At 39.2% G+C, this 26,949-nt stretch overlaps 1 protein-coding gene across 1 annotated transcript in view; it reads right to left on the reverse strand.

The window, feature by feature from the left end:
- Positions 1–2,059: 2,059 nt before the first annotated feature.
- Positions 2,060–26,949, reverse strand: part of YTHDF2 (YTH N6-methyladenosine RNA binding protein 2) — a 32,982-nt gene continuing 8,092 nt past the window's right edge. Inside the window, 1 exon segment of the mRNA XM_041767640.1 lies at positions 2,060–2,908. Coding sequence (XP_041623574.1) covers positions 2,885–2,908 — 24 coding nt within the window. The 3' untranslated portion in view covers positions 2,060–2,884.

A 26,949-nucleotide genomic window follows, 5' to 3' on the forward strand; every position in this document is an offset into this window, starting at 1 on the left:
CAAACACCTCTCTGTGCGTGTATTTTTAACACAGAAATTCAACATCCTGACACCCTCAATCTCCCCCTCAAGGGAGAGCTAAGTGAACAGCCTTGTTAGGGGTTCTAAATTCTGTTTGTTCCCAAAGCTATACCAGTATTTTCTGTGACGTGAAAAGAAAAACTGGCAAGCACTGGCTTTAAACTAACATTCCAAATTACAAAACAAGCATCTTGAATAATCTATCCAACTTGAATACAAGGTAGAAAAATCTAGGAAAAATTGCTTTTGAATTTGCTTTGCTCAGGATATTTTCCCTTTAGAAGGTGAAATACTGGACAAATTAAGTTCAAGGGAGTTCTCTACAAGTCAGAGAAGTTTGACTAAAACTGAAAACAGTGAATGTAGATGAGCATCTTCAAACTGATGAAAGTGCAAAGGACTCCCAATTGGGGGGGGGGGGGGATGTAATTCAAAATGAGCTTGGGAAATAGGAATATCTAGGTATATTGTACCGTGCCTCAGGCAGAGAAAAGTTCTCCACTCAACTACAAATCAGAATTATTTGATTCAGTAGCCTGGGCTATGTCAAATAGTCAAATAAAGAAGTCAATTGAGGACAAAATATCATTAAAATCCATTTTCAGAACTCTTTCTTTAAAAAGTTTTCACAGGGACACCTGGGTGGCTCAGCAGTTGGGCATCTGCCTTCGGCTCAGGGCATGATCCTGGAGTCCCGGGATCGAGTCCCACTTCGGGCTCCCTGCGAGGAGCTTGCTTCTCCCTCTGCCTGTGTCTCTGCCTCTGTGTCTCTCATGAATAAATAAAATCTTAAAAAAAATAAAAATAAACCAATTTTCTCAACAAGGATCCCCATTAGTTTTAAAAATAAAAAAATAAAAAATAAATAAAATAAAAAGTTTTCACAGATTTAACTCTATAAAATTGGGACATCTTCAGAACCAAATATCTCCTGGGGCACCTGGGTGGCTCAGATCATGATCCCAGGGTCCTGGGATTGAGCCCCACCTTTGGGCTTCCTGCTCAGTGGGGAGTCTGTTCCTCTCTCTCTCTCCTCACCCTGCTCATTCTCTCTCTCAAATAAAATAATAGAATCTTAAGGAAAAAAGAATAACAATCTTTTTAAACTTATTCACCTTATTTTTAAAAAAGACTTTATTTATTTATTCATGAGAGACACAGAGAGAGGCAGACAGGAGAAGCAGGCTCCATGCAGGAGTCTGATGTGGGACTCGACCCTGGAGTTCCAGAGCCTAAGGCAGACACTCAACCACTGAGCCACCCAGGTGTCCCATCACCTTATTTTTTTTTTAAAGTAATCTCTATACCCAACATGGGGCTCAAACACCACCTTGAGATCAAGAGTCCCGTACTTGGGATGCCTGGGTAGCTCAGGTCATAATCTCAGGGTTTTGACTGAGCCTCATGTTGGGCTCCTTACTGGGTGTGGAGCCTGCTTTAGAGTCCCTCTCCCTCTCCCCCCCCCTCCACATTAAAAAAAAAAAAAAGGAGTCCATGCTCTACCAACTAAGCCAGCCAGGCACCCCAAAGACAAAAAATCATTAAGGCAGAGAAGCCCCAAACCCTGAAAAGCAAAGGTAAATCAAATACCATTATGGTTATATGGTTAACAAAAACCCAAGCCCCACTGGAATTTATTGTTTGACCTGCACCCACAGGGAATACTCTCTAGATAAGTGGTATTTCAAATTAAACACTTAACATCGTTGATATTGGGCTCTACCTACTTTGCAAATAAAATTATGCACTATCTCGCCAGTTTCTAAAGGGTCAGCACAGTGCCTGGCACCTAGTAAGCAGTCATAATAAAATATTTGCTGAAATGATTTAGCAATGGCTTGACTTTATGAATTCTGGCCCACCTTTTTCTTTATGGAGGTCATGGTTGTCTGGCCCTGGATACAAAAGCAAACCTGAACTATTTCATTTCAGCAAGCTTTCTAAAAACAGTTGCCATCTCACCTATACAACTCCTTACACTCCAAATCTTTAATAAAACACAGAAGACACAAATCATATTAATAAATGGCACTAGAAGTGATGCTCAACAGGATCTCACGTTTATTGAGAAGTGATTAATGGTAAAAAGAAAGGCAATGCCCTCTCCTCATTGGCTGAACAATAAACTGAAGAAACATTCACTACACGTTTTACAATATTTTTCTCTTCCAAAATGCATTTCTGTAAACAAGTTTTTACCACTGTTCTTAGCTTTGAAATCAAATTAATCCTGACTTAATCAGTATAATGTACAAGAACAGAAAATTTCTTAGGACTCCTAGTACTTTACTTTGAGTAACAAAGGGTCAGAGAAAATGAACCACCCTTAAAGACACAACCTTGGGTAACACTGTTAAATTCTCCAAGACAAAAATTCTTCATAAAAATGTTCTTCCAGTTCGGAAGGGAAAAACCAAATTCCCACTTTCTGGGGTGGAGGCCCAAAATCTTCGAAACTCAAGTGTTCTCCAAGTGCAAATGTCAAAATGGGGAGAGGAAAGGGTTTAAAAATTAGAGAAAACTGTATGCACTTACGGACTTTAAAATCCGAAAAAACATAGTAAAAAGACAAAAAAACAAAGCATTATGCTCTGAAATCACAACCAAAGCCAAAATAAAAGGGACATTTTTCACCTAAACTACCTAGAGGGATTTTTTGTTTAGTTTTTTCTTTTTCTTTTTTTTTTCATTTTCCAGTTAAGTCCTATGTCTTTTGTGAAATTCCAATACTTAAACTGCAAGTCTGCAATCGTCTCTGAAGTCAATGAAATTAAGAAAAAAGTCCTAATTCTCTTGAAGGTCATTTTTTTCCTCTTAGGATATGCAGATGCAACCGTTGCTGCAGTCTGTGCAGAACTGCCTTTTATTTGCCACGACCTTGACGTTCCTATAGAAGTTAAAAAAAAAAAAAATTTGAAATGGTTAGTTAAAACTTATCTGAACATGCATAAGAATTAAAATTTTACAACTCAACAGAAACTTCGTTATTTGTGCTAAGTAGAATATTCCTCACAAATATTTACTTCCTATATTTAAACCAAAGTAGTAATAAACAATCATCCCAATTAATACAAAATTATTTTCCTTTGACTTTAAAATTTCTTACATGACTTAAACAGATCTGTTTTCCAATTACAGTTGGTTTAGGCTAATACTTATCAGTCCCCCCAAATAATGGGCCTAATGGAAGTAACTCAAACATACATCAAAAGCCTAAAGAAGGGAAGCAGCATAAAGTATACTAAACAAAAACAAAAACTTAACACTACTAGAGTCATCCCATACTAGTCCTAAGGCCTTAGGCATATTCACAGGCCTCAATTTCCTTTTTTTTTTTTTTTTTTTTGTAAAGTGAGGCTATATATCTCACAGGGTTGTGTGAGAATTAATGGGCTGACATACAGAAAGCTCTTTATCCATAGCCAAAAAGAAAATTATCCTTTTCCCCTAGGGACAGTTTAAAATCCACTTAGAGATGGATTTTGAAAACTGACCTCAATACTTAAGTTTTCCTTGAAATAAATCTAAATGCTCATTTCTTAGTAAAAATCATTCTTCGTGTGCCTTTTAGAAGCTTATCCTAAACAGCCTTCCATTTCACACACTACCTCATGTACTGGAATCTTTTAAACTATGACTCAATCCATGTGCCCTTTCTTTCTTTCTTTTTTTTTTTTAAGAGAAGGAGGGGCAGAGGGAGAAGGAGAGCGTCTTTAGCAGGCTCCAAGCCCAGCACAGACCCCATGCAGGGCTCTGTCTCATGACCCTGAGATCATGACCCTGAGATCATGACCCGGACTAAAATCAAGAGTCAGCTGTTTAACCAACTGAGCTACCCAGGCACCCCTCAATCCACGTTCCTTTTATTTTTTTATTTTTTTTAAAGATCTATTTATTTATGATAGACAGAGAGAGAGAGAGAGAGAGAGACAGAGAGACAGAGAGGCAGAGACACAGGAGGAGGGAGAAGCAGGCTCCATGCCGGGAGCCTGACGTGGGACTCGATCCCGGGACTCCAGGATCACACCCTGGGCCAAAGGCAGGCGCTAAACCGCTGAGCCACCCAGGGATCCCCCACATTCCTTTTAAAAGCAAAAACATTAAGTAGTTAGGAGCACACAGGCCTGAACTTATACTTGATTCATCAATCTGCTTGAGTAGAGTCATCTGCTCCCATTTACCCCATGGTAACTACGATTCTGAAGTAAAATAGGACTCCTACTAAAAGGAATAGCAACTACTACTTACGGGTTTCCGTGTTCCAGACACCATACATAATAATGATCTTCATAACTATGCTGCAGGGACTGTATTACTTCTGAGATAGGAAAACTAAAGCTCAAAAAAGCTACTTGACTAGTATTACCTAATAACCAAGATTCAAACGTAAGGTCACATACTATATAGGCTCTTTCTGAACACCAGTTATTACAAATACTTATGTGAAAGTCAACAAACTGAAGCTTTGTGATGAACTACCCTTACTACTAAATTAATCCATAGGTATAAAAACAGTATTCAGAAAGAAGTTATCTTTTTTCTTTTTAAAAGATTTTATTCATTTGAGAGTGAGAAGGCCCTCATGAGTGGGGGAAGGGGCAGGGGGGAAGAGACAGAGAGGGACCAGCATACTCTATGATAAGCACAGAGCCCCACACAGGGCTCAATCCCACAGCTCAATCCCATGACCCTGAGATCACAACCTGAGCCAAAATGAAGAGTTGGGACACTCAACCAACTGAGCCATCCAGGCACCCTGAGCAGTTATCTTTTTCTAAGATTTTATTTATTTACTCAAGAAAGACACAGAGAGTGGGAGAGAGGCAGAGACACAGGCAGAGGGAGAAGGAGGCTCCATGCAGGGAGCCCGACGTGGGACTCAATCCCGGGATCCTAGGACCACGCCCTGGGCTGAAGGCAGACACTCAACCACTGTGCCACCCAGGCGTCCCAAAAACAGGATTTTTAATTCAAAAGAAACTAACCCCCTGAGGGGGGCACTTGATGGGATGAGCACTGGGTGTTATTCTGTATGTTGGTAAATTGAACACTAATAAAAAATAAATTTATTATTTAAAAAAAAAAAGAAATAAAAAAAAAAGAAACTAACCAGCATTTTGCAATTGTACTGCATCATCTGACTTTTTTTTTTCATCTGACTTTTAAAACACCAAATTCCTCTTCATAATGTGCTAAGTTCCACAAATACCTGTTCAAATTTTGCCCCAAACATAAAGCTATTCTTGAATCTTCACTACACAATGATACCAAGAAGGCAAGTATACAACCTGTGTCCTAACTTAAACCTATATGCCAGGGATCCCTGGGTGGCGCAGCGGTTTGGCGCCTGCCTTTGGCCCAGGGCGCGATCCTGGAGACCCGGGATTGAATCCCACATCGGGCTCCCGGTGCATGGAGCCTGCTTCTCCCTCTGCCTGTGTCTCTGCCTCTCTCTCTCTCTCTCTGTGACTATCATAAATAAATAAAAAATTAAAAAAAAAGAAAAGAAAAGAAAAGAAAATTTTAAAAAAATAAATAAATAAATAAAATAAACCTATATGCCAGAAGGTTTAAGATTTTTATTTAAGATTTTATTTTTTCAAAACAACAACAACAACAAAGATTTTATTTTCTCATGGGAGACACAGAGACAGTGGCAGAGAGAAATACAGGCAGAGGGAGAAGCAGGATCCCCATCAGGGAGCCGGATGTGGGAGTCCATCCAGGACTCTAGGATCATGTCCTGAGCCGAAGGCAGATACTCAATCGTTGAGCTACCCAGGCATCCCTAAGATTTTATTTTTAAGTAATTTCTACACCTACAGTGGGTCTCAAACTCACAACCCCGAAATTGAGTCAAATGCTCTTCCAGCTGAGCCAGCCAGGCACCCCACCAGGTTTATCTTAAATTATGCAAATTACATACAAATAAATAGCATTCACAATCTTAAATCTTTTTTTAAGATTTATTTATTCATAGAGACACAGGCAGAGACACAGGCAGAGGGAGAAGCAGGCATACAGAGAGCCTGACGTGGGACTCGATCCAGGGTCTCCAGGATCACGCCCTGGGTTGCAGGCGGCGCCAAACCGTTGCACCACCGGGGCTGCCTGGCATTCACAATCTTAATCTCCTGATCTACATCAAGAAAACATCATATACAATTCAACAAGCTCAATTAACTGCTGTCCTATTTCCAAATAGTTTTGATGTGTATACAAAAATAAATTTATAAAATTATAAATAAGGAGAACCTCCATCTTCTCAGAGATTATAGAAAATATTCACAAGGCTGTTTTTTTAAAAGATTTTATTTATTTATTCAGGAGAGACACACAGAAAGAGGCAGACACAGGCAGAGGGAGAAGCTCCCCATGCAGGGAGCCGGATGTGGAACTCGATTCCAGGACCCCAGGATCACGCTCTGAGCCAAAGGCAGATGCTCAACCGCTGAGTCACCCAGGCGTCCCTTGTTTTGTTTTTAAAATATTTTTATTTATTCATTCATGAGAGGCAGAGGGAAAAGCAGGCTGCATGCAAGGAGCCTAATGCGGGACTCGATCCCAGGACTCCAAGATCATGCCCTGGGCCAAAGGCAGGGGCCAAACCGCTGAGGCACCCAGGGATCTTTTTGTTTTTGTTTTTTTTTAAAGTAGGCTCTGCCCAGCATGGAGACCAACAAAGGCCTGAACTCACAACCCCAAGATCAGAACTCAAGCTGAGATGAAAATTCAGATGCACTTAACTGACTGAGCCAACCCCAGGTGCCCCCAAGCAAGATTTTACACACTAGATTGAATTTTTAAAATATTTTCATCAGGGTGCCTGGCTCAGTCCACAGAGCATGCAACTCTTGATCCTGGAGTTGTGAGTTTTGAGCCACACAGTGGATGTAAAGATTACTTAAAATTTATTTTAAAAAATAAAAATTAAGGGGCACCTAGCTGGCTCAGGTCATGATCCCAGGCTCCTGGGATCGAGTCCTGCATCAGGCTTTCCACAGAGAGCCTGCTTCCTCTGCCTATTGTCTCTGCCTCTCTCATGAATAAATAAATAACATCTTTAAAAAAAAATTTTTCATTAAAAAAAATATAGGACAGTCCCGGTGGCACAAAGGTTTAGCGCCGCCCGTGTGATCCTGGAGACCCGGGATCGAGTCCCACGTCGGGCTCCCTGCATGGAGCCTGCTTCTCCCTCTGCCTGTGTCTCTGCCTCTTCTCTGACTCTATGAATAAATAAACAAGTAAAAAATCTTTTTTTTTTTTTTTTGTAAAAAAACTTAAAAAAAAATTATAGGTTGGAAACAGGAATCAGTAGGATCTTGCTTGAAGGTCCTCCCACTGCTCAAATCTGTGACAACTTAAGCATTACATAACCGCAGTAAGTAAACCATTATCACGGGGTGTCTGGGTAGCTCAGTTAAGCATCTGCCTTTCGGCTCAGGTCACGATCTCAGGGTCCTGGGATGGGCCCCCACAGGCAGCCCCCAGGGCTGCCTGCTGAGTGGGAAGCCTGTGTCTCCCTCTCCCTCTGCTGTTCCCCATGCTTATGCTCTCTGGCTGTCAAATAAATAATTAAAAAAAAAAAGAATTATTATAGTGTTATCTGAATTAAGGCAAGAAAACAATGCATGCAAAAACTAAAAGGTGAAACTTTGGTAAGGAACAAGGTATTTTACAGTCTCAAACTATTTTCCCACTTATTGAAAGGAAAATAGCTTTACAATGGAGAATTTGGTGAACACTTTAAGTGATCAAATAACATTCCCAATAATGACATAAAACAGCCTCCTAATGTGAAGCACTGAAGACACAGTCACTTATGTGGTATTCCTGCTAGAGAAACACAATCAGAATGTACATGATGAGGAAACCTTAGACAAACTGAGGGGCATTCTACAAACACCATATACTCTTCAGAAAGGCAATGACATAAAACAGCTGAGTGGGTGGGGTATGGTATTCATATGTAATCGCTGCAGATTAAAAGAAAAAAAAATAGACATGAAAACTGAAAGATCCCGGACTAGAACCTGGATTATTAAAAAATGGCTATCAAATGAAACTCGGGACACCTGCACCCCGATGTTTCTATCAGCAATGGCCACAATAGCCAAACTGTGGAAGGAGCCTCGGTGTCCATCGAAAGATGAATGGATAAAGAAGATGTGGTTTATCTATACAATGGAATATTACTCAGCAATTAGAAACGACAAATACCCACCATTTGCTTCAACGTGGATGGAACTGGAGGGTATTATGCTGAGTGAAATAAGTCAATCGGAGAAGGACAAACAGTGTTTGTTCTCATTCATTTGGGGAATATAAATAATAGTGAAAGGGAATATAAAGGAAGGGAAAAGAAATGTTGGGAAATATCAGGAAGGGAGACAGAACATAAAGACTCCTAACTCGGGGAAACGAACTAGGGGTGGTGGAAGGGGAGGAGGGCGGGTGTTGGAGGGGAATGGGTGACGGGCACGGAGGTGGACACTTGACGGGATGAGCACTGGGTGTTTTTCTGTATGTTGGTAAACTGAACACCAATAAAAATTAATTAAAAAAATAAAAAAAATAAAAAATGGCTATCAAGGACATTAAGACTTACTGTAAAATATAAATAAGATCTATAGATAATAGTGTTGTGTGTCAAAGTTAAATTTCCTGATGTTGGTAAATACACTGTGGTTATAAGCCAATGTTCTTATTTTCAGGAATTAACAGCAAAATATTGAGGAGAAAGGACCTATCTGAAACTTACTTTTAAATGGTCAGAAAATTACACACACATATCAAAAAGAATAAAGTAAATGAGCCAAAACGGTACACTGACAAATCTGGGTGAGAAGTATATAGGCATTCATGTACTATTCTTGAAATTTCTTGAAGTTTGAAATTATTTCAAAATAAATAAATGGGGAGAAAGTGAATGTTCATTTAACTCTTCTGCAAATACTGGTTACACTAAAAGTCATGTAAAACAATTCATAAAACTTTGAATTAAGTTTATTTCTGGAGCACCTGGGTGGCTCAGTTTAAGTATCTGATTCGATTTTGGCTCAAGTCTTGATCTCAGAGTTGAGCCTCATGCTCAGCAGGGAGTCTGCTGGAGATTCCCTCCCTCTACCCCTCCGCCCTAAGAAAAATAAATAAATAAAATAATGAAATGAGTTTATTTCCTCAGACCTACACTAAAAATCCCTAAACACAGAGTATTTTAGTAAAAAAAGAAAACAGGAGCCCCTGGCTAGCCGAGTTGGCGGAGTATGCAACTCTTGATCTCTGGGTTGTAAGTTCCAACCCCACACTGGATGTACATTACTTAAATAAATTTTTTAAAATTCTGTTTAAGTGTAAAAAAAGAAAAAAAAAAAGAAAAAGTCTACTTAGCAGCTTTTTACAAGTCTTTTAGAATGAGAAAAGAGGACAGGGATCTCTGGGTGGCGCAGCGGTTTGGCGCCTGCCTTTGGCCCAGGGCGCGATCCTGGAGACCCGGGATCGAATCCCACGTCGGGCTCCCGGTGCATGGAGCCTGCTTCTCCCTCTGCCTGTGTCTCTGCCTCTCTCTCTCTGTGACTATCATAAATAAATAAAAATAAAAAAATAAAATACTTTAAAAAAAAAAGATTTTATGTATTTATTCATGAGAGATAGAGGCAGAGACCCAATGTGGGACTCAATCCTGGGGCCCAGGGATCACATGCTGAGCCACCCAGGCGTCCCTAAACTTTTTAGGTATCTTTTTTTTTTCCTTTTAGGTTTCTTTTTTTTCTTTTTTTAAAGATTTTATTTATTTATTCATAGAGACACAGAGAGAGAGAGAGAGGCAGAGACACAGGCAGAGGGAGAAGCAGGCTCCATGTTGAGAGCCCGACGTGGGACTTGATCCAGGGTCTCCAGGATCACACCCTGGGCTGCAGGAGGCGCTAAACCGCTGCGCCACCGGGCCTGCCCAATCTTTTAGGTTTCTATAGATGACTTCTCTTATAGCAGCTTTCTTTCACTTTTGTGACTATCTCCTATTACCACTGAGAACAATTTCACTAAATGCTTTGACAACTTATGGCCAAAGGGTTTTGCTTGTAGGTTGGCTGTATCTGCTGACATTCCTAATCAACCAGTCCTACCCTAGTAATATTTAATTAATAAAAAGCAAGGAGAGGGGGGAACCAGAAGAATGATGATGGATATATAATAAAGGGAGGAGAGAAGAGCATATAAAAGCAAAATTGGATTTCCAATGGGTCCAAATCCCAGTCAGAATTGCCATGAGCAAAACATACATCTATGTTTCGTTGGACACGCCAGCCTTTTTTTTAAGATTTATTTATTCATGAGACACAGAGAGGCAGAGACAGACAGTGAAGCAGACTCCCTGCAGGGAGCCCAATGCGGGACTTGATCCCAGGATCACAACCTGAGCCAAAAGCTCAACCACTGAGCCACTGGACACTCCAGCTTTTATTATACATGAAGACACTGCTGACTCATCATAGCAGTGCAAGTGGTATGTCAAGTTGTTTCTCCCCATGGTACCGTCATGTGGAACTGATCTACCAACTCCCCTCCCCCCCTTTTTTTTTTAACTTAGTACTTCTAGAGCCACAGTCTGGACAGTTACAATGAGATCTGTGGTAAGAATAGGCTGAAATGGTCAGTCAAGGTTAAGCTCTTGCCGTGATTTACTGTCTGCAGAAAGGTAAACATAAGATCCTCAAGCACAAACACAAAATTAATCATAAAGTCCCAGTTAACCAGAAAACAACCCAAACACTAGAAGTTAGAGAAGATGCATGCATTTCTAGAGCTTAAGAATATTGTACTGATAATAAACAAACAGAAGATCACAGAGCCAAGATCTTACTGAATTCACACCCCTTCCTCAAAATTCTAATTAGGACACATTCATCCTATCTTCAATCAATTCACAATCTCAACAAAAACAGCAAGACTAAAGAAACAATCTTAGAAATAAAGATAGGGCAACCCCAGTGGCTCAGCGATTTAGCGCAGCCTTCAGCCCAGGGTGTGATCCTGGAGACCTGGGATCCCACACGTCAGGCTCCCTACATGGAGCCTGCTTCTCCCTCTGCCTGTCTCTCTCTCTCTGCATCTCTCATGAATAAAATCTAAAAAAAAAGAAAGAAAGAAAAAGAAAGATAATTTAAAGACAGTAAGAAAGCATAAAAAGGGAAAAAATTTCTAGCCCTCAGCATCTGTTCTGCTACTTAAATAACTAGAGGTAATACCCATACTAATCATGCATCCCACCCTGAGCCCCTCCCCACTTTACATCTATGATTATAAAATACAAAACTTCATCTCTAGAAAATATCCTAAAAACCACAAGGTGGCAATGTTACTTAAAATGTGCACATCTAGGGATGCCTGAGTGGCTCAGTGGTTGAGTGTCTGCCTTTGGCTTAGGGCATGATCCTGGAGTCCTGGGATCGAGTCCCACATCAGGCTCCCTGCATGGAGCCTGCTTCTCTCTCTATGTCTCTGCCTCTGTGTCTCTCATGAATAAATAAAATCTTAAAAAAAAAAAATGTGGACATCTGAAACCTCTTCCTGTAATAGATATAGAACTCTCTACGGATTTATTTTTCCTCTATTTAACTTAACATCCTCTTGTTTCTACTAGCATACCACTCCCTCCACTTTTAAGAAGCCATAAAACACAAGTGAGGCATATATTTATTTGCCGGCTATAACTTAACCATAAAAACAGATATTCACCCCCAAATTAAATTTATTTACATAGCCCTCAACTAATTTTTCCTATGTCCCCATGGGCCTTGAGAGAAAGAACAGAAATTTCGCTGTCCCTGGCTGAAAGAGAATGCTAAGATGGGCTAATATGAAAAAAAAAAAAAAAAAACAAAAAACCGTGATTATACTAAAATCACTTTCAGAGACAAATACCATATGATTTCATTTATATGTGAAATAAAAAAGAAAACTCAGATGAATAAACAAAAAGCAGTAACAGACCCATAAATACAGAGAACAAACTAATGGTTGCCAGAGGGGAGTTGAAATCAGTGAAGGAGGGTGGGAGATAGTCTTCCAGGTATGGAATTAAGTAAGAAGATAAAACATAAAAGCAAAGGGAATATAGTCAATGGTATCATATGGTGACATAGCCTTGTATGGTAGCAGATGGTAGCTACATTTGTGGTGAGCAGAGTATAACATATAGACTTGTCCAGTCAAATCACTATGTTGTATTTAGGCACCTGGTTGGCTGGATGTCTGACTCTTGATTTTGACTCTAGTCCTGGTCTCAGGGTCATGGGAATGAGCCCTGTGTGGGACTCCCTGATAAGCACAGAATCTGCTTAAGACCCTCTCTCCCTCTCTTTCCCACTTCCTTTCTAAAGTAAATATATCTTAAAACATATCTATTCTGTGGGGGGCACCTGGGTGGCTTGACTGGTTAAGCGTCTGACTTAGGCTCACATCATGATCTCAGGGTCCTGAGACTGAGCCCTGTCACAGGACCTTCACTCAGCAGGGAGTCTGCTTGTCTCTCTCCCTCTGCCCCTCCCCCCACTCATGCTAGCTCTCAAATCTTTAAAAAAAAATCTTCTACCCGCTCATCCCCTTTTAAGCTTTTCTAGGTGCAGAAATGGACATTTAGTTAGAATGAATTTCTGGGAATTAAAGTAGGAACAACAAAATGAAGCTAATGCATTAACTAGTAACACTTCATACTACCAGTTAATTCCCAAAATTACTAATTAGAAGCTGAACTCATACACATTTTGCCAAACGGGTTAGAAGTAAAAAGCCTGAATAAGCCACTATTTTCAGTACCTGAATAAGAAATCTGACTAGCGACAGAACAAAGGGTAAGATAATTTATATATTAACAAGGGGTAAGATAATTTATACATTAACATTTTTTAGCTTAACTAAAAGTAAAATGAGGAAACACTAGCTCTAAATTAAATGAAATGGTCTGACAAGGTTAACTATTGTCTAAATCACTCCCTGGCTTTCCAATAAAAACTGCATTTGAACCAAACCTGACTTCACAATAAAATCAATTTCTCAAAACACTTCAGAATACAATTTAGCAAACAAGGTTTGTTTTTGGTTTTGTTTGTATTTATTCATGAGAGAGAGAGAGAGAGAGAGAGAGAGAGGCAGGCAGAGACACACACAGGCAGAGGGAGAAGCTGGTTCCTCACAGGGAGCCCAAGGCGGTACTCGATCCCCAGAACCGGGATTCATGGCCTGAGCTGAAGGCAGACACTCAACAGCTGAGTCAGCCAGGCACCCCAACAAATAAGGTTTTAATACCTTCTCAAATCCCCCCCATTCCCAGTATAAGCATTATTTTGCTTTTGACAGATAAATTCAGAATGAAGTAATCATTAGAATATGCTTTCCAATTATCTGAGGATACTCTCCAGCTCTACCTCCAAAACTTTCCAGTAGAATCATTAATACCTCTCTAGTCCAAGCTACTATTATCTCTCATCTGGAATTTGCCAGACTCTTAAATGATCTTTTATTCTTATGCCCTCTTCAGTGTATTCCAAGGGTTGGACCTCAAAATGGAAACTCAGCAGCACTATTAATTACCATGCCAAAGGTTACCGAAGAATTTAATGAATGATTCAAAATAAACAAGTGTATATTTGTGTGTGCCTAATATTATAGATAGCAATCATTCATAAAAGACCTGTATGCAAAGAACTTCTATATAATTTAATCCTAACAGCACAATAAGGTATTTTTCTGATTTTTATAAATATACTAAAGCTCAGAGAAGTTTACTTGCTCCAATCAGTCATAGTGGTAGATATGGTATCAGGTCTTCTAGAGCCTTTAGCCTTTCTGCTACTATAAATATGATATGTTAAAAAAAAAAAAAAAAAAAAAAAATATGATATGTTAACAAGACCACAGAATCTAAAATTAATGCTCTCTATAAATAATATCAACCATTATACATACCTAAATAAATAAAGGCCCATTTAATTAACATATTTTATTGAATCCTCTCCATCCAAAAAAACAGGTTACCTTTAAAGATCAGCGTTTAAATATCTTAGTTTGGGCAACTTCAAAATGGCTAGTGACCACTAAATATTATAGTTTAAGATTAACAACTTTCTAAAAAAAATTAACCTGCTCACAAAAGGAGAGATACAATAAAAGGAACACTAAATAATGCAAAACTTAGGGATGCCTGGTTGGTGCAGGTGCTTAAGCGTCTCTCAGTTTCAGCTCAAGTCATGATCTCAAGGTTCTGGGATCGAGCACCGAGTAGGGCTCTGTTGAGCAAGGAGCCTGGTTGAGCTCTCTTCCTCTCCCTCTTCCACTCGTGTGCTCTAAGATAAATAAATCTTCAAATAATGTAAAACTGAAAACCATTAATGTCTCTTAGAAACAGCCATAAAAAAAAAAAAGAAAAGAAAAAGAAAGAAACAGCCATAATGCCTCTAAAAAGTATATTATAACATCAAGTTACAGGGGTGCCTGGGTGGCTTGGTCAATTAAGCGCCCAACTCTTGATTTGGGCTGAGGTCATGATCTCATGGTCGTGAGATCCGGCCCCATGTTGGGTTCCACACTGGGCATGGAGCCTGCTTAAGATTCTCTCTCTCAGGACGCCTGGGTGGGTCATGATTCTGGGGTCCTGGGATCGAGTCCCATGTCTGGCTCCCCACAGGGGGCCTGCTTCTCCCTCTGCCTGTGTCTCTGCCCCTCTCTATCTCTCATGAATGAATAAATAAAATAAAATAAATTAAAAAAAAGATTCTCTCTCTCCCCCCCTCTGGTGGCCTTCCCCTCACTAAAAAAAATAAAAATAAAAATAAAAAATTAAACAAGTAACATCAAGTTACAATTGTAGGATATTAAGCCAAAGAGACTGTCAGCTTTTAATAGACAAAAATTATTGGCAACACACTAGAGACTCATAATATTAGTAGCTGATTAAAAATGGACTAACTGGTCAAAATACCACAGTACTAAAAAGTACAGCCAGGTTTATCAGATATATGTGAATTCTAACACTGCTTTTAAAGGTGAAGTCTTGAGAGGAACAGGTAATAGAGACTTTTTTTGTGGGGGGAGGGTAGGACTACATTACAAAGAAAGAAACTTTAGAAACCAAATTTGCAGGAAAAATAAGCATGAAGAATTTGAGGTAAAAGGCATACAAAACACTAATGATATACATAATCCAGGAGTTCTCAAACTTGAAAAATATAAGAGTCACCTATAGATAAAGAGCTGATAAAATGCAGATTCCAAGACTGTCTCCAAAGATGCTCCTTCAGTAGGTGAGAGAATAGAATCTGCAGTTTAAATACTCAGAGATGGTAATTTATGTAAACTTCTCATCAATTTCTAATCCCATAAAAATACCTGGGGAGTTTCCTAAATTAACTTTCTTCTTTAATAAGTCTGAGTATAAAACCTAGTTACCAGGGGATCCCTGGGTGGCGCAGCGGTTTGGCGCTTGCCTTTGGCCCAGGGCGCGATCCTGGAGACCGGGGATCGAATCCCACATCGGGCTCCCGGTGCATGGAGCCTGCTTCTCCCTCTGCCTGTGTCTCTGCCTCTCTCTCTCTCTCTCTCTCTCTCTCTCACTGTGTGCCTATCATAAATAAGTAAAAATTAAAAAAAAAAAAAAAAAAAAAAAAAAAAAAAAAAAACCTAGTTACCAGTATTTCTGTAAATACTTTTCAGATGACTCAAAGTTTATTTTATATCATTGTTACCATCTTTCTGTTTATATTCTAAAACACTCACCTAGGTCCACCCGGCTCCCCTCCCCATCCCCATCCGGCTCCCCTCCCCATCCCCATCTGTCTGCAGGCTTATGGATTCCAAGTAAAGTAACATTTGCCATAAATAATATCAGTTACCCAAGAACTTGTCTGGGTTCTAGTTCTGGCTCTGCCACTAAACAAAAGTAAACTTGCAACTTTGTGTACAAATGAGAGTGGGATACACTAAAACCTTTCCATTCAATTTTATAACCTTTTCAGAGTACATTATATCTAGAGCCATTTGTGTTCCCCCTTATTCCTGCTGCCTGTCATTAGGCAGCAACTTTCACAAGGTTAGGTAAAGTAGATCCAATTAGCTCCGTTTTGATGCTGGTGATGAGGGGAGTATATAACCTGAGTAGTTAAAGGTTTAAATTTCAATTAATTATGCTCTCCTCATATACCCTCAAAGAGGTGAATGGCATCTGCAGATAACAGAACACCATTGTTGAACTGTTCTGAATGATAAATGTGGGGGCGCCTGGCTGGCTCAGTCAGTAAAGCATGTGACTCAATCTCAAGGTTATGAGCTGGAGCCCACATTGGGTATAGAGATTACTTAAAGATAAAATCTTAAAAAAAAAAAAAAAAAGATAAATGTGAAGATGCAGCAAAGCATTAAGAACAACAACAAAAAAAAGCTTTGGGGCAAAACAAATTCCAGCTCATCTACAATTTAGCTAGTGATCTTGAGGAAGTTATACGTTCCAAATCAGAGTTCCCTAACTGTAAACTGAAGATAATTTTATAAAGAATATTAAAAGGGATCAGAAACAAGCATGAAAAGTATCTAATACATAGATGCCCCCCAAAATGGCTAAATATGGATATACACCTAAAGTACTAAGAGAAAAAAAAAAGATCAAAATACTATGTAGAATATGATTAGGAACCTCTGGGTGGCTCAGTGGTTGAGTGAGTGTCTTCAGCCCAGGGCGTGATCCTGGATCTCAGGATCCAGGATCCTCTGTATGTGGGGAGCCTGCTTCTCTCTCTGCCCCCCCCCCCCCCCCCGTGAATAAATAAATCTTTTGGGATCCTTGGGTGGTGCAGCAGTTTGGCGCCTGTCTTTGGCCCAGGGCGCGATCCTGGAGACCCGGGATCGAATCCCACGTCGGGCTCCCAGTGCATGGAGCCTGCTTCTCCCTCTGTGTCTCTGCCTCTCTCTCTCTCTCTCTCTGACTATCATAAATAATAAATAAAAAATAAATAAATAAATAAATCTTTTTAAAAAATACGATTATTACCATATAAACCACTTGTGTTAAGTAAAGACAAGCAAACATGCCAAAATGATGAGTGGTTTGTCAGAGTAAAGAAATCAGGTGTGATTTTTCATTTTCTATACTTTTTATAATTTGATTTCACAATAAAAGATAAATTCAAAGGCAAAATTTGCAAATACTACTATAAAATTTGCACACTGGAAATTTTTCACACGCAAACACTTTAAAATTCTATACACTACCCACACCCTGATTACCAAAAAAAGTTCACATAAAGTCAAAAGCTTATATAAATCTACCTTTCTAAATGGCTTTGTGTATTACGTAAGTGATATGGCCAAATTTTTAACGTTGACAAATATAGGAAAGTACTAAGTATCTCATAAGAACTACCAGATCTTTTAATAGCGCAAAAGAATTGGAAAGATTAACTGCCTGCTTCTTCCTTCCCCTCCTCCTCTATACCCAACAGCTCAAACTTGGCCAGTTTAGTCATTTTCTTCATCTTTCCACTATTTTTCCTATCCATCCTTCCAGAGTCAACTCAAATACAGTCTTCCATTGTCTTGACTCTAACCCTAACTGGTCTTACTATTCTTTTCTTTTACACTTGGTCTCATACTATAAAATTAGCATTTTAAAATACACTGTCCTGTACTTTCATTTATGATATCTTCTCCCTATGATTAATTGGAGTTAAATCAGTTCAATCAGGAATTGTTATTTGGCAGGAGATGAAAACTATTAGGGCACTATTTAACGAGCTAGTTGCTGTATCTAGAAGAATTTGGTCCAGAGAAGGTGACAGCATGCAAATTTAAACTGAATTATTCGCTTCTGTGGAGGAGAAAGGCAGAAGGGATGATTTAAGTTACCATGCTCTAAGCTTTTCTCCTTGCTCATTTGTAGACTTGCAGGATTCAATGAGGAAGAAAGAGATCACTTTTGTTTGCCCTAATTCAGGGAATAAAGCTATTTCCTCCTCTACATGAAACTCCTGAACAGCTATAACAGTCCTTTGTCATTTGAGGACAGTCAAAACCAATGCTGTAGCCTCCCTCCCCACCTCTTATGATAGGTGTGGTCTTCCTCACAACCCCTCTTCCCCACAGACTAAATAAACTAACACACTTAGATGAAATGAAGCTGCAGAACCTTACATTTCTTTAGTTACAACATAGATCCCACCATAATAGAACTTCCCTGTACCATTCTTTCATTTAAAAAAAAATTGTAGGGATCCCTGGGTGGCGCAGCGGTTTGGCGCCTGCCTTTGGCCCAGGGCGCGATCCTGGAGATCCGGGATCGAATCCCACGTCGGGCTCCCGGTGCATGGAGCCTGCTTCTCCCTCTGCCTGTGTCTCTGCCTCTCTCTCTCTCTCTCTCTCTGTGACTATCATAAATAAATAAAAAAATTTAAAAAATAAATAAATAAATAAAAAATAAAAAAAATTGTATCATCCAAAGGGGTCCAAATTATCCTTCACAGGGGAGATGCTTTGGAGACCTCCGAGTGGGGGTTGGAGGGTGCTGAGTACCTAAGGTTAGCAATTCATGGGGTTCTGAGTAAGGTTTTGTTTGAGAGAAAAAGAATTCACTGCTAAAAAGTTTGAAAATGGTTATGGGACTAATCTTTACTTCTGGTAAGCACAAAGGCTCCCATCTGAGTAATTCTCAGTTTCAACTATTCAGAATAGATACTAATAGTAAATGGTTCTAGAGTTACTAACTATCCTTATCCCAAAATGGGGATTTTCTGGAAACACAGCAGTCCCCTCTCTATCAATCTTTAGCTGTGTGTGTGTGTGTATACACACATATACATATATATACACACACACATATACATACACACACACAATGTGTTACTTGCTCAGAGTAAAAACGGCCATTTCTTAATACTCATTGTATTTCAGACATTTTTATATGGTCTACATTACCAAAACAACCCATACTAACTAGATAATAACTGGTCTTACTTCCAGCAGTTCAAACTTCACTAAATCTCTTTAAGGCTTGGAACACCTTGTGGGTGAGGAGGTATTGGAACAATATAGAAAAAAACAAATGCAAAGTCTGTTGAATAATGTATGGACACCAAAACCTTCAAATACCTAACAACAAAGCCCCCTCATGTTACTTTTACTCAACAGATAGCCATTGCCATTTCCCATTATCAGCTACCTCTCTGTACAAGTTGATTATAACTTCACCACCCCCTCTTTAACCCATTCCCCCCCCCCTTTTTTTAAGATTTATTTACTCATGAGAGACAGAGACAGAGAGAGAGAGAGGCAGAGACACAGGCAGAGGAGAAGCAGGCTCCCAAAAGGAGCCCACTGTAGGACTTGATCCTGGACCCTAGGATCATGCCCTGAGCCGAAGGCAGACGCTCAACCACAGAGCCACCCAGGCGTCCCTAACCCATTCTTTAAATTGTGTTATGGGGGTTCTTTTTTTGGCCCTCTTCTCTTACTGTGGGTTAACTCTAGAACCCTACCACAGAAAAGAGGTATATACCAGCTCCGCTTTCTCAGCTTATGTGACTTTACAATACTATTTTTTTTGTGCTTCAGGGTCTTTATATACAGAATTAGTTCAATCTACATCATAATAATGTAAGAATTAGATGAAAATTTATAAATATGTAAAATATTCAGGACAGATGTGTGCTAGACACTATATACAGTGTTTAATAACTTCAGCCATTATTTTTATTACCAATATTCTTGACTAATCTTATACTCTTTCATGCCTTTGCCTATACTGAAGTCTAAAAGACACTCTCTTATTTCTATCAACAGATCTCTTTCCTGAGCTCCAGACCCTATCACCTTACTGTCTCCTACAGGTACCCCAACACTATTTCCAAAAGCCAACACATCTCCAAACCCCCTAACCTTAATCTGCTGTTCGTCCCATGTTCTTGTTTGTTTGTTTTTTAATAGTAACTGGTTAGGAAATTTATCTACCTTCTTCAAATCTACCTTTCCCATCATTGTTTTGGTTCAGGTCTGTCTTTTTTTCCAAACTCATTAAAGCTTCTGATTTGGTCTTTGAGCCACTTGTATCCGTCATTTAATAGATGAGTTTAGGTAAACTGCTAACCTCAGTTTCCATTTTCCTATCTGTAAGTACTGCCTCCCAGGGTTATTAATATGGAGATTAAAGGAAGATTATGGAAGTGGTTAACAAAGCCAGTGTGCTTCAGTATTTTACCCTTCCCATCCTCCAAAACTGTCATTCCACATTAACTACCATCCCTTACAATCCAACTAAAACATAAGTATAGAATATAAATGCAAAGCCCAGGGTGCTGGGTGGCTCGGTGGGTTAAGCATCTGCCTTTGCTCAGGGAATGATCCCAGCGTTCTGGGAGAGAACAGGCACAGCGGAGAACCCTGTTCAGCGGAGAGCCTGCTTTTCTCCCTCTCCTGTTGCCCCTCTCCTTGCCCATGCTCCAGCTCTCTCAAATAAAATCTTAAAAAAAAAAAAAAAAAAAGCAAAGCCCCAGAGCACCTGGTTGGCTCAGTCAGTTAAGTATCTGACTCTTGATTTCCACTCAGGTCATGATCTCAGGGTCAGGAGTGGGTGTGGAGCCTACTTTAAAAAGTGGGGGGGGAGAAGCCCTTCATACATACTGCTGGGCCTACCCAACCTCTGCAGCTTTATCCCTTACCATTCTTTTCCACCTTAAACTTCTCATTACTCTGAAAACAGAACCTAAGCATTCATGAGATCATGTTTATGCACATGCTCTCTCCTCTTCCTAGAATGCCCTTCTCCCTACTTTTCTATCTTACAAATTCCACATATCATATAATGGTCCATGGGCTTTGGCGCCAGACAGATTTCTGTGTTTAATTCAGATGTAGTTCCAACATCTTTTCGTTTATCAAGACAAAAGTGAAACGAATCCACTGTCAGAACCTCACTAGTTTATCAATGATTTGAACAACTTCTTTGCTAAACTGGGTAATAATTTTAAAATTCTGGAAGACTATTTCTTCAAATTTTGTGCTATTCAAAATATGTAGAGCTACAGACATGACACACTTTACAGTAATATTTTCTCTATCACTTTAAGGCTAGACAATTAACAAAAACCAAGTCCTGACATGTATACATAGCATTTGCCTATTTTCATGGTGTAAATAACATGGCATATTTCAAACTACCGATGTGACACCACTGAAAGTGGGACTGAGGAGAGATGTGCAATGGCACGGTATATATTGATACAACAGATGTAAATAACTTCAAGAGTGATAAATTTGAGTATTTATTATGGTTGAGTGCTCACTTCGGCAGCACATACACTAAAATATTGTGGCTGAAAAGTAATAGTGGTATTCTAAGTTTATGTTGTTTAACTGTAATTTTTATTATAAACTAGTTTATAATGAATTTAACATAAATACAAAAGCATTTAAAACATCTCTTAATACAATGTATTTAATTTTGTCTTTTTTTTTTTTTTAAGATTTTATTTATTCATAGAGACAGAGGGAGAGAGGGGCAGAGACACAGGCAGAGGGAGAAGCAGGCTCCATACAGGAAGCCTGACATGGGACTCGATACCGGGTCTCCAGGATCACACCCGGCTGCAGGCGGCGCTGCGCCTGCAGGGCTGCCCTAATTTTGTCACTTAATAATGACTTTTTAAAATAATGTTTAACAGCCAGCTTGCTAAAATTCTTAAAAGCTCAACAGCTAACAATTAGCCAGCTTCACATAATTGACTTAACTGAAATACCAATTCTACCACTTATTAAGCAATGAGTCCTTATACAAATAACCTCTTTGGGCCTGCTTCCTCATCTAAAATGAGAATATACTGAACTTTTGTGTACACTATGTTGCTATCTGAGTGCTTACTACTAATTCTATTTGACATGGTTCAAATGTTATTTCTTCCACAAAGCCTTCCTTAATTTCCCCAAATTTATCACTCTTCTTCAGAAAACCATTTCTTGGGATGCCTGGGTGGCTCAGCGGTTGAACCTTTGGCTCAGGGTGTGATCCCGGAGTCCTGGGATCAAGTCCCACATGGAACCTGCTTCTCCCTCTCCCTGGGTCTCTGCCTCACTGTGTCTCTCGTGAATAAATAAAATCTTAAAAAAAAAAGAAAAAAAGAAAACCCTTTCTTCATTCCTCTATTACAGTTCTTATCCTGTATTTTATCATTTTGTACCTTATCAATTAACAAACACTTGTTCAAAGATGGATACAAAAGGCATGGCTGAAAGAGATGCAAATTCAGTTTCATCTATTTTCTTCTAGTCCTCTTCTAAGGAGGCTGCAGAAAGGCATTTTATCTATCCTTGAAGGAAAGTGATGAGTAACACAAGTAGAATTTCCTCAACCCTTTTGGCAGAGAGACGAGTAATCTTATCTTCAAGACAGAAGTAGACATAAACAGCCTTAGAATTTAAAAAAAAAAAAAAGTCCAGATTTGCCATCCCAATTAAAACAGGATACCAGGGGGACACCTAGGTGGCTCCGTGGTTGGGTGTCTGCCTTTGGCTCAGGGTGTGATCTCAGTCTGGGGATGAACTCCCACTTCAGGCTCCCTGTGAGGAGCCTGCTTCTCCCTCTCCTTGTGTCTCTGCCTCTCTGAATAAATAAACATTAACAACAACAACAACAACAACAAAACAGGATAGCCAAGGACACCTGGTGCCTCAGCGGTTGAGCGTCTGCCTGCCTTTGGCTCAGGGCTTGATCCCTGGGTCTGGGGATTGAGTCCCACATCGGGCTCCATGTGGGGATCCTGCTTCTCCCTCAGCCTATGTCTCTGCCTGTGTCTCTCGTGAATAAATAAAATCTTAAAACAGGGTACCAGCATCCCATTAGTTTTGAAGAGGCAATTTAAACCAGTGGTGGAAGGAGAAATACCAAATGGAAAGGAACAATATCCCATAGTTATTTATTCCCCAAGGACTTAGTAAGAAAACATTATTTGGCTTTTAAAGTAATGTTTTCTAAATTTTGTATCACAAACTTTACTTGGATATTTTTAATTTTTTTCTAAAGTTGAAAATAGAATGAGGGCACCTGGCTGGCTCAGTCAGTGGAGCATGTGACTCTTGATCTTGGGCTCATGAGTTAAAGCCCCACACTGGGCACAGTACTTAAAAAGAAAGGAAGAAAGAAAGAAAAGAAAATGGAGCCAGTGTTGATTGCTTCAAATATTTCCCAACAAAAGATTAAATGCACAAATCAAAGGGTTAGGAGGAAGATGGACCAAAAAAAAAAAAAAATTTTTTTAAACAAACAAAAAAAAAAACCCCAAACTTCCTTATAAAGAGAAACACTTGGGCGCCTGGGTGACTCAGTCAATTGTCTAACTCTTGATTTCTGCTCAGGTCAGGATTTTAGGGTCGTGAGATCAGGCTCCATGATCTTTCCCTCTGCCTCTCCCTCCCCTGCTTTCTTTAAAAAAAAAAAAGAGAGAGAGAAAGAGACTGAAATATTACTTGCACCAACACCATAGGCAAACTGGATTTAAAGAAAAAGGAAATATTTTTCTTAAATAATGATTTCTATGATCCTTTAATAAGTTTTTAAATTTTTTAAAATTGTATTTGAGAAAGCACACACATGCAAGCCAGGGAAGGAGCAAAGAGAAGAGAAATAGACACCACCACCCACACCCCACCGTGCTGAGCAGGGAGCCCAATGTGGGGCTGGATCTCAGGATACCTCAATCATGACCTGAGCCAAAGGCACCTGCCTACTACATTAGAATCAATGAAAAATTAATACCTGAGCCACCCAGGTACCCCCGCTTCGGTATGTTTCAGATAACAAATTTTTCATTAATACTAATGTAGTAAATGTTTTAAAAATAACTATCCATATACCTTATCTGTACTAAGATTTAGTGGGAATCTACCAATCCTTTCTGTTATCCATATCCTTCTAGCCTCAAGTCCTTTATATGTAATAATTAGGTCAAAAATTATAAAACAGAAATAACCTTCCTATAAAGCTCTGTTAAGTAACATCAATTCCTCTCCAAGAATTTCAAATGTCATCTTGCGCTGGATAACTCTTTTATCCTTTGTCTCTCTGATCTACTAGACTATTCCACCTATAAATCTTCCCTACGACGTGTCTAATAAAAGTTGTTTTGGTCTCTTCTTGAAACCCTCCTGTGACTAAGAACTTTAAAAAGTTCTCCCTTTTAAAATCTTCCTCCCTATAACCTCTATCCTTTGGTTCTGCTGCTGTCTTTTGGCATGGAGAATAAACCCACCAGTCTTTTTTTTTTTTTTTTTAAGTGAACTCTACACCCAACACGAAACTTGAACTCAGACCCTGAGATCTAGAATCACATGCTCTACTGACTGAGCTAGTCAGGTGCCCCGAAACCTACCACTCTTTAAGGCATTTGATAACAGCTATCCTATTCCCCTTCTAAATCATCTCTTCTAAACACTCTGATATACACTAAGGCCTAAGAGGAAAAACAAGTAATGGGTATCAAACACAACACTGGTGGGCACCTGGATGGCTCAGTGGTTGAGCATCTGCCTTTGGCTCAGGTCACGATCCTGGGGTCCTGGGATTGAGTCCCGCATTGGGCTCCCGGCGGGGAGCTTGCTTCTTCCTCTGCCTATGTCTCTGCCTCTGCCTGTTTCTCTGTGTCTCTCTCATGAATACATATATAAAATCTTTAAACACACACACATCACTGGAAGAAGTGAGCTGACAGGTATTCAGTAATGGTATCTATTATTACCATATAACGGGGTTCACTTTTACTTCTACAAGCTTCCCATTGCCTTCCATGCAAAGGTAACAACAAGGAGAACACCACATGATTTATGGAATTGTTGAATCACTACTATACTGTACACTGTATGTACTAAAACTAATATAACACTATATGTTAAGTGGAATTAAACTAGTATAACTATGTTATATATATAAGCTAATATAACATTGTATGTTAACTAGAATTAAAATAAAAACTTATTAAGAAAACGTGAACATCAAGGAGCTCCTCTATCCTGATTCAAATTAGACCTTAATGCTTTCTTTTAAACTCTAGAATTTTTTTAAACCAACTGTGCCTTTCTCAGTTTCCTTGTATCTCAAACTAACCGCATAAACGTTTCTTTCAACTCTCCTATTCTAATCTCCAACAAGCTTCCATTGTGGAGAAATCCATTCTACAAATACCAATTAGACTTGCTCTTAAACTGTACAGGACTTCTAGTTCCAAATTATCATCTATATGGTGTCACAGACGTGGGCTGTCCTGAACCTAGGTTCAGTCTTCCCCAAACACCTCTGGCTACCTTCTATACATCTTTAAAGGCTCATCTCAAAGATCATGTCCTCCTCCAGGATTTCTTCTGTGACCAATCCACCCACACTCCAAGCACGGAAGTTCTCACTTACAAATTGGCACCCTGTGCATATCTTAAGAAAATATTTTCTCTTTTGTATGCCTACCTGTCGCTAGTGTAAGGCTCCCTGACAATACACTCCAGCTTTCTCTGTAGTACCCAGCACACAGCAAAGAACAGATATATAGCTTCATTGCAATTCTCAAGCAGCATAATAAATCTTATGTATATCCAAGCACACTCCAAGGCATCACTATTTTTAGGTCTTCTGCTTGAAGAGTACTTTTAGAGGTATTTAAGAAATCCTGATATTTTCCCTTAATAGCAATTAAATTTTTAAAAATATACACCTCAAGCCATTGTCACAATAGTCACATCTTCTCTAGCTGTCTCTTTCCCATTAGCTTTCCAGTTATTCAGAAAAATCAGTGACCCAAGTCCCTGACTGAATCTAACACTGGGATAGGCTTTAAGAAAATTATGCAGTCCCTGGTCCCCTCTACTATTTTTACTTTTACCTATAGTTAAAAGGCTGGGAACGTAAGACAAAAATTAAACCAACTATTAACGAAGTTTATGAAAAACATATCACATCATTTATGCAGGGAATAACTCTCCCTTTACGCCATACTACTCTAAAGTTTAAACAAAAGAGGTTAACTCACTTCTTCTGACAGTAATTCTTTCAAAAAAATCTTTCAGAAAGAAAAAGTCCCATATGGCAATATACAGCACAGCCAAAACCTTCAAAAAGCCTATACCCTTTCAGGCAGCAATAACATTGAAGGACAGGTGTGAATCAGTATTTTTATCAATGGATGTTCACTGGAGTGTCATTTTAGCTGTAAAAAAATATAAAGAAGCTGACAAAAATAAATAAAAATTAAAAAATTTAAAAAGCTGACAAATCTAAGATTGGTAAATTATAATTAATCTATGATAGAATACTATGAAGCAATCAAAAGTGATGTCATAGAAGAATATTTAACAATTAGGGAAAGGTTCTAAATAAATGCAGAAAGCAGGTTACAAAATAGTATCTGAAGTATACAACAGAGAAAACCACATATGGAAAATGACCCTAAAGTTCGTTGAAGTTTCAAGCCACATAGATCTAATGCTTGAAGTTCTAGGATACTGAATTACATCATGGAAAAGAGCAAGTCAGTAATGGTAGGCAAAAATGCCTATAGTTCTGCTTAGTGTGTTCTGCCAAGATACATGCCCAATCATGGAATTTTAGAATAGCTGTGACATCATTTCCAGGATGAAGCTTAAGTATTTCCCTACTTACTGAGTTACCATGCCCATTTGGCACGATTTTATAATCTTGTAAATAATACAAAAGTGCACATATGAACACCCGACCTAAAAGGGTATGCTGCCTCAATGAATTATCAGTTCAACTCTCATGAAACTTGTTTTCTTTGGGAGTCTGATCAAGTCCCACATATCTTTAAGGGGAGCCTACTTCTCCCTCTGCCGATGTCTCTGCCCCTCTTTCTCTCTAGGTCTCTCCAATGAATAAATAAAATCTTAAAAAAAAAA

The sequence above is a fragment of the Vulpes lagopus genome, chromosome 8, assembly GCF_018345385.1.
Source record: "Vulpes lagopus strain Blue_001 chromosome 8, ASM1834538v1, whole genome shotgun sequence".
Lineage (NCBI taxonomy): Eukaryota > Metazoa > Chordata > Mammalia > Carnivora > Canidae > Vulpes > Vulpes lagopus.